At 42.4% G+C, this 12,917-nt stretch overlaps 1 protein-coding gene across 1 annotated transcript in view; it reads left to right on the top strand.

Moving 5' to 3' along the window:
• abcc2 (ATP binding cassette subfamily C member 2) overlaps positions 1-12,663 on the top strand; it is a 63,848-nt gene extending 51,185 nt beyond the window's left edge. Inside the window, exons 29-32 of the mRNA XM_029753286.1 lie at positions 5,899-6,057; positions 6,211-6,377; positions 11,065-11,259; positions 11,717-12,663. Of these exons, the coding sequence (XP_029609146.1) occupies positions 5,899-6,057; positions 6,211-6,377; positions 11,065-11,259; positions 11,717-11,876 (681 nt within the window). The 3' untranslated portion in view covers positions 11,877-12,663. The remainder of the gene's footprint in view (positions 1-5,898; positions 6,058-6,210; positions 6,378-11,064; positions 11,260-11,716) is intronic.
• Positions 12,664-12,917: the final 254 nt, after the last annotated feature.

The raw sequence follows: 12,917 nt of genomic DNA on the forward strand, positions 1-12,917 counted from the left end.
TAGGTTGTAGCATCCTCATGATGGGTATAGGGAGAATTTAGTATCATGTAGTAGCCAAACCTATCGATGTTACATTGAGCTGGGTGAATGGAATATGAATGACAGTTATCCAAAATGCTTTAATAAAAAACAAGGCTAAAAACAATCATCCTCCCTCATCTTAAACGGCACCGACCGCCACTGGGTCTGATATACCACGGCTTTCAGCCAATCCGCATTCTGGGCATGAACCACCCAGTTTATATTTAAGAACAGCCAGTGTTTGTGTTCTTGTATGTTAAAGTAAGAGAGAAAGGACGAGAAAGAAAGTTTGTACTTGAAAAGTTGGCTGTGAGAGAAAGAAAGAGCAACACATGACATTATGAACACTGAAAAAGTGTGTTTGTGTGTGCATGCGTGGGTGGGTGTACAGTGCATACGGAAAGTATTCAGACCCCTAAACTTTTTCCACATTTTGTTAAGTTACAGCCTTATTCTAAAATTGATTAAATTAAGAAAAAATACTCAGCAATCTATACACAATACCCCATAACGAGAAAGTGAAAAAAATATATACTGCTCGAAAAAATAAAGGGAACACTTAAACAACACATCCTAGATCTGAATGAAAGAAATAATCTTATTAAATACTTTTTTCTTTGCATAGTTGAATGTGCTGACAACAAAATCACACAAAAATAATCAATGGAAATCCAATTTATCAACCCATGGAGGTCTGGATTTGGAGTCACACTCAAAATTAAAATGAGGCTCAGTAGTGTGTGTGGCCTCCACGTGCCTGTATGACCTCCCTACAACGCCTGGGCATGCTCCTGATGAGGTGGCGGATGGTCTCCTGAGAGATCTCCTCCCAGACCTGGACTAAAGCATCCGCCAACTCCTGGACAGTCTGTGGTGCAACGTGGCGTTGGTGGATGGAGCGAGACATGATGTCCCAGATGTGCTCAATTGGATTCAGGTCTGGGGAATGGGCGGGCCAGTCCATAGCATCAATGCCTTCCTCGTGCAAGAACTGCTGACACACTCCAGCCACATGAGGTCTAGCATTGTCTTGCATTAGGAGGAACCCAGGGCCAATCGCACCAGCATATGGTCTCACAAGGGGTCTGAGGATCTCATCTCGGTACCTAATGGCAGTCAGGCTACCTCTGGCGAGCACATGGAGGGCTGTGTGGCCCCCCAAAGAAATGCCACCCCACATCATGACTGACCCACCGCCAAACCGGTCATGCTGGAGGATGTTGCAGGCAGCAGAACGTTCTCCACGGCGTCTCCAGACTCTGTCACGTCTGTCACGTGCTCAGTGTGAACCTGCTTTCATCTGTGAAGAGCACAGGGCGCCAGTGGCGAATTTGCCAATCTTGGTGTTCTCTGGCAAATGCCAAACGTCCTGCACGGTGTTGGGCTGTAAGCACAACCCCCACCTGTGGACGTCGGGCCCTCATACCTCCCTCATGGAGTCTGTTTCTGACCGTTTGAGCAGACACATGCACATTTGTGGCCTGCTGGAGATCATTTTGCAGGGCTCTGGCAGTGATTCTCCTGCTCCTCCTTGCATAAAGGCAGAGGTAGCGGTCCTGCTGCTGGGTTGTTGCCCTCCTACGGCCTCCTCCACGTCTCCTGATGTACTGGCCTGTCTCCTGGTAGCGCCTCCATGCTCTGGACACTACGCTGACAGACACAGCAAACCTTCTTGCCACAGCTCGCATTGATGTGCCATCCTGGATGAGCTGCACTACCTGAGCCACTTGTGTGGGTTGTAGACTCCATCTCATGCCAGCATTCAAAAGTGACCAAAACATCAGCCAGGAAGCATAGGAACTGAGAAGTTGTCTGTGGTCACCACCTGCTGAACCACTCCTTTATTGGGGGTGTCTGGCTTATTGCCTATAATTTCCACCTGTTGTCTATTCCATTTGCACAACAGCATGTGAAATGTATTGTCAATCAGTGTTGCTTCCTAAGTGGACAGTATGATTTCACAGAAGTGTGATTGACTTGGAGTTAAATTGTGTTTAAGTGTTCCCTTTATTTTTTTGAGCAGTGTATATATATTTTTTACATTTTTGCAAATGGCTTACAAATAAAAAACAGAAAAAGCTTATTTACATAAGTATTCAGACCCTTTGCTATGAGACTCTAACGAGTCGGACGCAAAGGATTTACTTCAGACACCTGACATGGCCAAAATCCCCGCCATTCGCATGAAGAAGAGACAGAGATATCGGGGACGTCGGTCAAGGTGCCTTGCAAGTATCCGACGGCGAGTGAGATATCCGGCTTTACCATCAGTTCTATTAGCCAACGTGCAATTATCGGATAATAAAATGAGCTCCGATCAAGACTATCCTACCAACGGGACTTAAAAACTAATATATTGTGTTTCGTCGAGTTGTTTCACACAATCTAATATTAAGGAAGTCTCTAGGTTTTGCTCAACTGAGGACATCTGCACTGAGCTAAAGGGTAGAACTGCCGCTTTCAAGGAGCGGGACTCTAACCCGGACACTTATAAGAAATCCCGCTATGCCCTCTACGACGAACCATCAAACATGCAAAGCATCAAAATAGGACTAAGATTGAATCGTACTACACCAGCTCCGACGCTCGTAAGATGTGGCAGTGCTTGCAAACTTTTACGGACTACAAAGGGAAGCTGCCCAGTGACACGAGCCTAGCAGACAAACTAAATAACTTCTATGCTCGCTTTGAAGCAAGCAACACTGAAGCATGGTGTAACAAGCTCCCTCACAACACCAGGCTAGCGGAGTCAATCTCCACCTTCCGGAGACACCTGAAACCCCACCTCTTCAAGAAATACCTGGGATAGGATAAAGTAATCCTTCTAACCCCCCCCCCCAAAAAAAAGATATACATGTACTATTGTAAAGTGGTTGTTCCACTGGATATCATAAGGTGAATGCACCAATTTGTAAGTCGCTCTGGATAAGAGCGTCTGCTTAATGACATAAATGTAAATGTAAAGCTGTTCCGGATGTCTGTGTGATCACGCTCTCTGTAACCGATGTGAGTAAGACCTTTAAACAGGTCAACATTCACAAGGCCACAGGGCAAGATGGATTACCTGCCTAAATTTACTACTGACCCGTAGCACTCACATCTGTAGTCATGAAGTGCTTTTAAAGGCTGGTCATGGCTCAAATCAACACAATTATCCCAGAAACCCTAGACCCACTCCAATTTGCATACTGCCCCAACAGATCCACAGATGATGCAATCTCTATTGCACTCCACAATGCCCTTTCCCACCTGGACAAAAGGAACACCTACGTGAAAATGCTATTCATAGACTACAGCTCTACGTTCAACACCATAGTGCCCTCAAAGCTCATCACTAAGCTAAGGACCCTGGAACTAAACACCTCCCTCTGCATCTGGATCCTGGACTTCCTGACGGGCCGCTCCCAGTTAGTAAAGGTAGGTAACATCACATCTGCCACACTGTTCCTCAACACGGGGGCCCCACAGGGGTACGTGCTCAGTCCCCTCTTGTACTCCCTGTTCACCCATGACTGTATGGCCAAATGATTATGGACTACAGGAAAAGGAGGGCAGAGCACGCCCCCATTCTCATTGAGGCTGGTGTCCACATCATCAAAAAACTATCATGGTCCAAACACACCAAGACAGTCGTGAAGAGGGCACGACAACACGACAACGATTCCCGCTCAGGAGACTGAACAGATTTGACATGGGTCCTCAGATCCTCAAAAAGTTCTACAGCTGCACCATCGAGAGCATCCTGATTGGTTGTATCACCGCCTGGTATGGCAACTGCTTGGCCTCTGACCGCAAGGCACTACAGATGGTAGTGCATACGGCCCAGTACATCACTGGGGCCAAGCTTCCTGCCATCCAGGTCATCTATACCAGGCAGTGTCAGAGGAAGGCCCTAAAAATTGTCAAAGACTCCAGCCACCCTAGTCATAGACTGTTCTCTCTGCTACCGCATGGCAAGCGGTACCGGAGGGCCAAGTCTAGGTCCAAAAGACTTCTTAACAGCTTCTATCCCGAAGCCATAAGACTCCTGAACAGCTAATCAAATTGCTACCCGGACTATTTGCATTGGCCCCCCCCCACCCCATTTTAACTCTGCTTCTACACTCTGTTTATTATCTATGCATAGTCACTTTACCTCTACCTGCATGTACATATTACTTCAATTACCTCGACTAACCTGTGCCCCCGCACATTGACTCTGTACCGGTACCCCCGTGTATATATTTATATATCTCTATTTTCCTCCTTTATTTTTATATTTGATTTTATGTATTTATTTTTTACTTCAGTTTATTTTTGTAAATACTTTCTCAACACTTATTTTTCTTAAAATTGAATTGTTGGTTCAGGGCTTGTAAGAAAGCATTTCACTGTTAGTCTACACCTGTTGTTTACGAAGCGCGTGAGAAAAAACATTTCATTTGATTTTGACTATACTGTTCTTCCCTGTAACTTGTTTTTAAATTGCATATCAAAGCAAAAGTAGTTTATTCTTTATTAGATTATTAAATTAAACTATAGTCTAATAGGCACATTGGATTCAGTTCCTTGTTGTGCTTGACTGCAGAAAGCGATATCGAATTGATGTGGGTGTGTTTGCTGCTTATGGTGTAGACAACTGATCTTGCATGATTGATGTTATTTTGTTTACTGTCCGACTATTCTAAATAACAAGGTGTAGCCTAGGCCTAATTATTTCTCCACGGTTCTGACTTGTCTGCTCGTTGCACTTTGCCTTGTCAATCTGTGCGCTCGATAATCTGGGTACAGGTATAGTCTACTTAATGATGATTGACAGCATTCAAACATTAATGCATTCATGAAACCAGCTACTTTTGAAGTTATTAGCCCTAACTTTACATTTCTAAATAATATGGGGGGCCCCCTCAAATGTTTTTTGTACCACCCAACCCGTGGCAAAACCCTAGCTCTGTATTGACATAAACATGAATTGGTTGACACTCATCTTTGAGTGGAGGGATTTCTTTCCGTTTCTTAAAATAGCCTAAGTTTTGCTCAATTGTAAGGTTTGTTCAAACTCCTAATTCTATTTTTCTATTTTCCTGTTGTTTGTTCTCTCTATCATTATTACCTTAGGTCTACTATGTTTTTAGATGATTCAAAAACAACTTAGAACTTTGTTAGATTAATTAATTTTTTAATAATGAAATAGTGCGTCAGGAAAAATTCAGCATGCAGAAAACGAATAGAGTAGCTTAATAGGTCAAGTCATATTCATATCAAATTGATATTTTTCTTTTTAAATTAGGCATTAATAATAATTAGACATCGGACAGTCCGGTATAAAAATAGGCCCAGATCATTGGAGAGAAAAAACAAAAACATATTTTCTGACCGGACATTTTGCATTGTTTTGGTGAAACTCAGTTCTGTCTTCATTGTTCTTGTGCATTCTGTTTTTAGTTTATAACATATTTATGGAAATAGGTTATGCAGGCCATAGCAAAGGTATATGCCACTTGGCATCGGTGCCCGGGGAGCAGTTGTTGTTGGTTAACTGCCTTGCTCAAACGCAGAACGGCAAATATTACCACCTTGCCTGGCTCGGCGATTCAAACCAGTGAACTTTCTGTTACTGGCCCAATGCTCTTAACTGCAAGGCTACTTGCCACCCTACACAGGGACACGATCAGTCACTGCTACAGAGTTGGACAGAGGGCACACTTGGTCCAAAGCCTGTTTTATCATAAGGACTGGCACAAATTTTAAAGCAAACGTTACATAACTGCAGGTGGCAGTAAACCACCAACCTTGGCTTAATACTTGTTCTTTAGTACATCTCTATGGTCACGACCCATCTGCAACAAGAATTAAGCATTACTCAAAGTCTTACTGAACGTCCTCCATCTTGTCCAGATCGGTATAGTGGGTCGAACAGGTGCTGGGAAGTCCAGTCTGACCAACTGCCTGTTTAGAATCATCGAGGCAGCAGAGGGACGGATCTTGATCGATGGGACAGACATCGCTACTCTAGGCCTACATGACCTCAGGAGCAGACTCACTATTATACCACAGGTAACACACACACAGAAATGCATGTATGCACGCTTACACACACATGCACGCACGCACGCACGCACCCACAGACACACACCCTTATAAATGGCATAAACTTTATTATATTTTGACATGATGACATTTGTTTCTCCATTCGGTGTGTGTGTGTAGGACCCAGTGCTGTTCTCAGGGACGCTGCGTATGAACCTGGACCCGTTTGAGACCTTCAGTGATGAGGAGATCTGGCGCATCCTAGAGCTGTCCCATTTGAAGGAGTACGTGGGAGGGTTACAGGAAGGACTGACCCACGAGGTGTCAGAGGGGGGAGAGAACCTCAGGTGGGTTACACTCACATACCCGCACACTTCAGATACAAGGACATCGTTGAAACTGAAACGCTGTCACCTTCGATTTGAAGAATGTCTTTTATGAACTAGAAATATCTTGTTAGCTAGCTGCCCATTGCTAGTTGGTTTGATGGGCAGCCAGGCAGGTTGGAACTGCATTGCTAGCTAGTATTATTTAAGTGATAATACCCTCGAAGCCAGTGTTTGGAGGATATATTTGCACTGGTGTTGTTAGGCCCATGTTGTTAGTGCCAATATATTCTCCAAACACCGGCTTCGAGGGCATTATAACTTTAATACAATGGGTTACTCAAATAATAATATTGCCATATTTATATATATTTTTTGTGATTAATATATTCATACTATTTCATCCTTTCACAAGATATAGTCCCGACACAAATCTAGGGTTGCTACCCAAGCCCGGCTGGTCAATCGTTCTATTGGTTCAGTTGCTAGAGACGCAACCCAGTCGTTCAGTCTTTTTGTTCTATATCTATGGACGCGACCCAGTCGTTCGTTCTAAATGTTCCATTGCCATACTGGCTGGCAATGTTCTTATCTCTTGCTTGCTAGCTAACCAACTACGGCTAAGTTACAGTCACGTCAAAAAGTGCAGCGAGAATAACAGCAAAGTAGATGCATTTACATTTGTTTAAGCTGTTTTAAAGTGACATTTATTTGCATAACAATGAGCTAATGAGGCACAATTTGGCCTGGCATAGACAATGTGCTCACTCATCAGGACACTGTTGTTCAGAGGAGCTAGCCAACAACACCGCTAACACAATCGCTTCAAACTGAAGCTGGAAAGACTGCAAACTAGCTGCACTTCGTTTCATTTTACGTTTTTTTTCAATTGATAATTCTTTGTATATATCCATGGAAATAATGCCAGCTCATTCATGATTTAGACAGGCAGGCAGGCAGCGTTTCTCAGCCAGTCAGTCTCCTCCCGACATCCGACACATTCATTACTATGGGGAAACTGGAGATTGAATTTGAATATTGAAACAATGTTGCAAATGTCGGAGAGACAGACAGGTTTATGCACATTTCTACTGTTGAAAACTAAATGTTAGTCTAAAATAAATGTGAGATAATGTCTAGATGCTTTTTTATAGTGGAGATCAAGTTTATAAAGTGCCTGGCTGGGCTGATGAGACAGTGGATTGCGCAGTCAGATGCAACAGAGTAAATACGCATTTTAACGTCATAGATTTAGACGGTGGTACATTGTGGAATAGACACTGGCTGGAATGCTGTTTTAACCAATCAGCATTCAGGATTAGACCCACCCGTTGTATAAAGATCAACAAACATGGCAATACCTGCTCTATTTTAACACCAATAAACCCATCCATTTAAAAAATGTGTTTAGAATATGTCAATCTAGGAAGCCAGGCAAAAAATGTTTGGTTTCTTGTTAGCTGGCTAGCCAGATCAAATGATGACCAGATATACAGTATCTGACAACATTTTGACTGTAGCCAACCTTTATTCATTATAATTTGAAAATTAACACATTACAAGATAATAATTTTCAAGGTTTAATGGCATCCTAAAAAAAGCTAACTTACTGTTGTGAATCTGAGGAAATAAAAGCAGGGCATTCTGTCGGAGAAATCAAAAACTTCTTGAAGCTGTCACTGTCAGATTACCATGACAACGACTAAAACAACAGGGTCAAAGTTGAAAAATGTTAACATCTCTGCGACAAGGAAAACGACAGCCGCATCGATGATCTACAGACAGTCGGTCTGAGTAGAAATGTAATGTTATTTTGGCCAACGACACTTGCTGCATTCTAATGGTATATAGACATGACGTTAGACATGCTATAAAGCAGCCTTTAGGCACTACTCAACTCTGCACAAACAGACATCCGCGAAGGGATTGTATTATCATTCAGATAGCATATGGAGGGGGAAATCAGTGGTCCCCCGCAAGGTCTGAGCAAGGGTCTCCACACCCCCCAAGCTAACTTCCTACAATTCTACACATTGTGCAAAGGGGGAGCAAAGAGAAAAAAAAAGTCAGTTTCATGGCTAATCTCATGCTATTTTACACATTTTGTCATGAGGCTGATAGAATTTAGCATTTTTAAAGTTATTTTCCTGCAATTCTACAGATATTGGCCATGGGGCAGAGAGAAGAAAATGGCATTTTATAGTTAATCTCATGCTATTTTACAAATTCTGCAATGAGGCTGAGAGAATTTAGCATTTCTAAAGCTAATTTCCTGCTATTCTAAACATTTTTGTCAAAGCATTTGGACAGGTCATAAGCTATCTGTGGAGAGGCCGACCTGGGTTGGTCTGTGGGCTCCGGGGGTGTGTGGTACACCAGTGGGAGAGATGTATTCTGATAAGCGTACACATATGAAGGTTGCGCCACATTTCAAAATGCAATTGAGGGAATAACACAGCTTTTAAAGTAATTACTGTTGTTATTGTTAAAGATGAGGGTCAGCTTTGTCTGAGTATAAAACATATTTCTCAACTCTCAATATTGAGCAAATGGCACCACTTTACAACCGGAGATGTAATGTGGTTTTCAGATGATGCGCCCGCGGAGCAGAGTGCACCATTTGCTGTGAATACTGGAGGTGTGTCGAGTACTTGGACAAAACTAGTATTGTAACAGATATTGAGAATTATTTTTTGTAATTATCCGTCATCGGAAAAAAGTTATTTTCAGCTGCCAGCATGCTTCACTCTTTCACTCAAACAGTGTGAAGCGCTGCGTGCTGTAAACAACTATTGGCTAGTTCTTTTACCTGTAAAGAAAATGGCCGGGGTATCGGTTGAGCCTGCTGCAAAGATTGGATGAGAACAAGCCGCTCTGCTCTCATTGTTGTTCAATCAAGTTATTTCCTGTCATATGGTTGTTTACTGGTTGTCTACTTGGCAGTGTTTAGTAGGCCTACTTTGTCTGTCCGTATAATTATTCCATTGCTGACGTCTCTCATTATGTCATGATCCAAGCCCATGCTTGCTATTTATTTTTGCCCAGGCATGTTTACCGTGCGACAGATCATTCGAAAATAAAATGACAAATGTGGCATATGTTTTGTTGATAACTGAATAGGACTAAGTAAGTAAATCATGTGCATTTTAATCTTTCGGGGTCTTTTAACAATGTGTGTGTGAATGAGTGAAGGAACATTATGATGCACTCTGAGTGATAGAGCAGTAATGCGCACTTGAGGTACAGGCTTTACCGACATTTAAAGTCCACTTCGATCATGAGTAAATCCGATTAGAGTATCAAGTGTGATAAAACCGATACGATTATGAGTATGACAAGATCGGGACACCACTAGTACATCAAGTAGCCTAGGCCTACCGATGGAAAGTTTTTGTAGGACATTAAATATAATGTTAAATCAATCAATAACATGGCTAGCATAAAAATCATATTTAGAGTTAGCAATCTATCTTATGTGTTTTGAGTTCCCACATCCTCAGGTGGTGAATTATATAGCCTAGTCTAGGCAATTTTACGCAAATCTGATCATTCTGGAAGCTACACTACATGGCCAAAAGTATCTGGACATGCCTTCAAATGAGTGGATTCTGCGATTTCAGCTACACCCGTTGCTGACAGTTTTATAAAATCGAACACACAGCCATAGAAAAACATTGGCAGTAGAATGGCCTGTGTTGAAGAGCTCAGTGACTTTCAAAGTGGCACCGTCATAGGATGCCACCTTTACAACAAGTCAGTTTGTCAAATTTCTGCCCTGCTAGACCTACCCCGGTCAACTGTAAGGGCTGTTATTGTGAAGTGGAAATGTCTAGGAGCAATAACTGCTCAGCCACAAAGTGGTAGGCCACACAAGCTCACAGAACGGCACCACTGAGTGCTGAAGTGCGTAACGCGTAAAAATCGTCTGTCCTCGGTTGCAACACTCACTATCGAGTTCCAAACTGCCTCTGTAAGCAACATCAGTACAACTGTTCATCGGGAGCTTCATGAAATGGGTTTCCATGGCTGAGCAGCCGCACAGAAGCCTAAGATCACCGTGCGCAATGCATCTGGCAGTCAGATGGACGAATCTGGGTTTGGTGGATGCCAGAAGAAGGCTACCTGCCCGAATGCGTAGTGCCAACTGTAGTTTGGTGGAGGAGGAATAATGGTCTGGGGCTGTTTTCCATGGTTTGGCCTAGGCCCCTTAATTCCAGTGAAGGAAAATCTTAACGCTACAGCATACAATGACATTCTAGATGATTCTGTGCTTCCAACTTTGTGGCAACAGTTTGGGGAAGGCCCTTTCCTGTTTCAGCATGACAATGCCCCCTTGCACAAAGCGAGGTCTATACAGAAATGGTTTGTCAAAGTCGTTGTGGAAGAACTTGACTGTCCTGCACAGAGCCCCGACCTCAACCCCATAGAACACCGTTGGGATGAATTGGAATCCCGACTGCAAGCCAAGCCTAATCGCCCAACATCAGTTCCCGGCCTCACTAGTGCTCTTGTGGCTGAATGGAAGCAAGTCCCTGCAGCAATGTTCTGTCATCTAGTGGAAAGCCTTCCCAGAAGAGTGGAGGCTGTTATAGCAGCAAAAGGGGGACCAACTCCATATTAATGCCCATGATTTTGGAATGAGATGTTCGACGAGCAGGTGTCCACATACTTTTGGTGTATTTTGACAGGTTGCACGTTTCCATTACAGTATTGGTCAGAGACAGTTGTTGTGTCTGGCCCGTGCCCTGCTGAGGAAGTCTCGTATTCTGATTCTGGACGAGGCTACAGCTGCTGTGGACCTAGAGACAGACAACCTGATCCAGAAAACCATACGACGAGAGTTCTCCCATTGTACTGTACTCACCATTGCACACAGACTCCACAGCATCCTGGACAGTAGCAGGTAACACACATGCACATACACAGTATAGTCACTCCTATGCATTCAAATGTAACACTATGTTGGGGTTTATATGGTCCCATCCCCATTTTGTGTTAAAACTACTCTGGTCATGGTGCTGATATTTTTGGAGTTAAAATGACACTAAATGGCTTTAAAAGGACTCTGTCCCAATCAACTCCAGTTATCAACTCTAACTCCAGGGAGCGTATCACTCTCGAGGGCTAAGATAACTTCCAGTAGAGTCAATTTAACCCTCTTTTAACACTGTGATTTCAACTATCCTTGATTTACTGTGTACTTAGACATGCAGACACACACACACAAACTTTATGACAAGAGTTTTCACACAGATCTTGTTGCATGGCTACAAACTCTGAAACAGTTGACTCTCACTCATCCTTTCCTCCCTCTTCTCCCGCTCCCCTTTCCTCCGTCCCACTCTCTCTAACACTTTCAGGGTGATGGTGCTGGATGCTGGGAAGATCGTGGAGTTTGACTCTCCCAGCACTCTCTTCAACAAACAGGGTCACTTCTATTCCATGGCAAGGGATGCTGGTATCACTACAGTGGACAGCACTGCTCTGGACAGCACTGCATTGGATAGCACTGCTCTCTGAGACTTCGGACTTGTAGTACAGTTGGTCTCAGAGAGGGCAGAATCATGCCTTAACTGCAGAGGCGATGATAACCCCTGGTGTTGATTGTAAAAGAGAGAATGTGTTCTCAATAACTTACCGGAGGGGTATATTACAAAGCAGTATCAACAAGTTAACTTTAGAAGCTTAAGTTAAATATGGGCTATTGAGAAATATTATACCATTACAATTTCCAGTTGGTTATATACCATTTCAAAAGCACTACTTCTTTGTGATAAAGATGCATGCCAAATGTTGTTCTTTTTTCTCATGTGTTAATTTCTGACTGATTTTATATACGTTTTTATATATGTTTTTGCAGTCTGTTATTGATATAAAGACTGTTTGATCTGTGAGGTGTATTTCAATGAAGGTTGGCTTGATTAAGAACATTATATAAGCAGTGAAGGTGTCAAACTTGACTTAGGTAAAAAATATTGATTGATTTACAAAAAAGATCAAAATAAATGTCATACCTTAAGGAATTTACTCTTACATTGTAAAACGAGTCGTCCCAAAAACAATGGAACTACTCTTTATTATAGACATCGTTTTTTATAACCAAGCTAAAGCTAAAACCATTTCACTTCAGTGTGACCGTATGAATCAAACCAACCTTCAAAAGACCAATTATTGAAAAAAAGATCAGAATGGGGCTGCTGTGTGAATGCAGTCATGTAAAACTGTAAAAAGTCAGAAAAAAGATTGGATATTGAAAAAAAATCTGAATTGGTTTCTTACGGTGGCTGTGTGAACAGCCATAAGGTCATGAAAAGGTGGGAAAAAGGTGGGAAATGTGCTGGCCATTATTAACACTAACATGATCAACATGTAAAATGTCCTCATGGTTTTTGAAGGACACAGCTTAGAAATGCCTGAAATATTTAACCTAAACTTATCATAATCTCAAAACTGCTGTCAATATTATTTTATTATGTATTTTAATATGTGAAATGTATTCATATATTAGAAAAATATTTGATCTGTCCAATTTGAAATATTTCACATTGTCATGGGCGTCGT

This window comes from Salmo trutta, chromosome 5 (assembly GCF_901001165.1).
Source record: "Salmo trutta chromosome 5, fSalTru1.1, whole genome shotgun sequence".
Classification (NCBI taxonomy): domain Eukaryota; kingdom Metazoa; phylum Chordata; class Actinopteri; order Salmoniformes; family Salmonidae; genus Salmo; species Salmo trutta.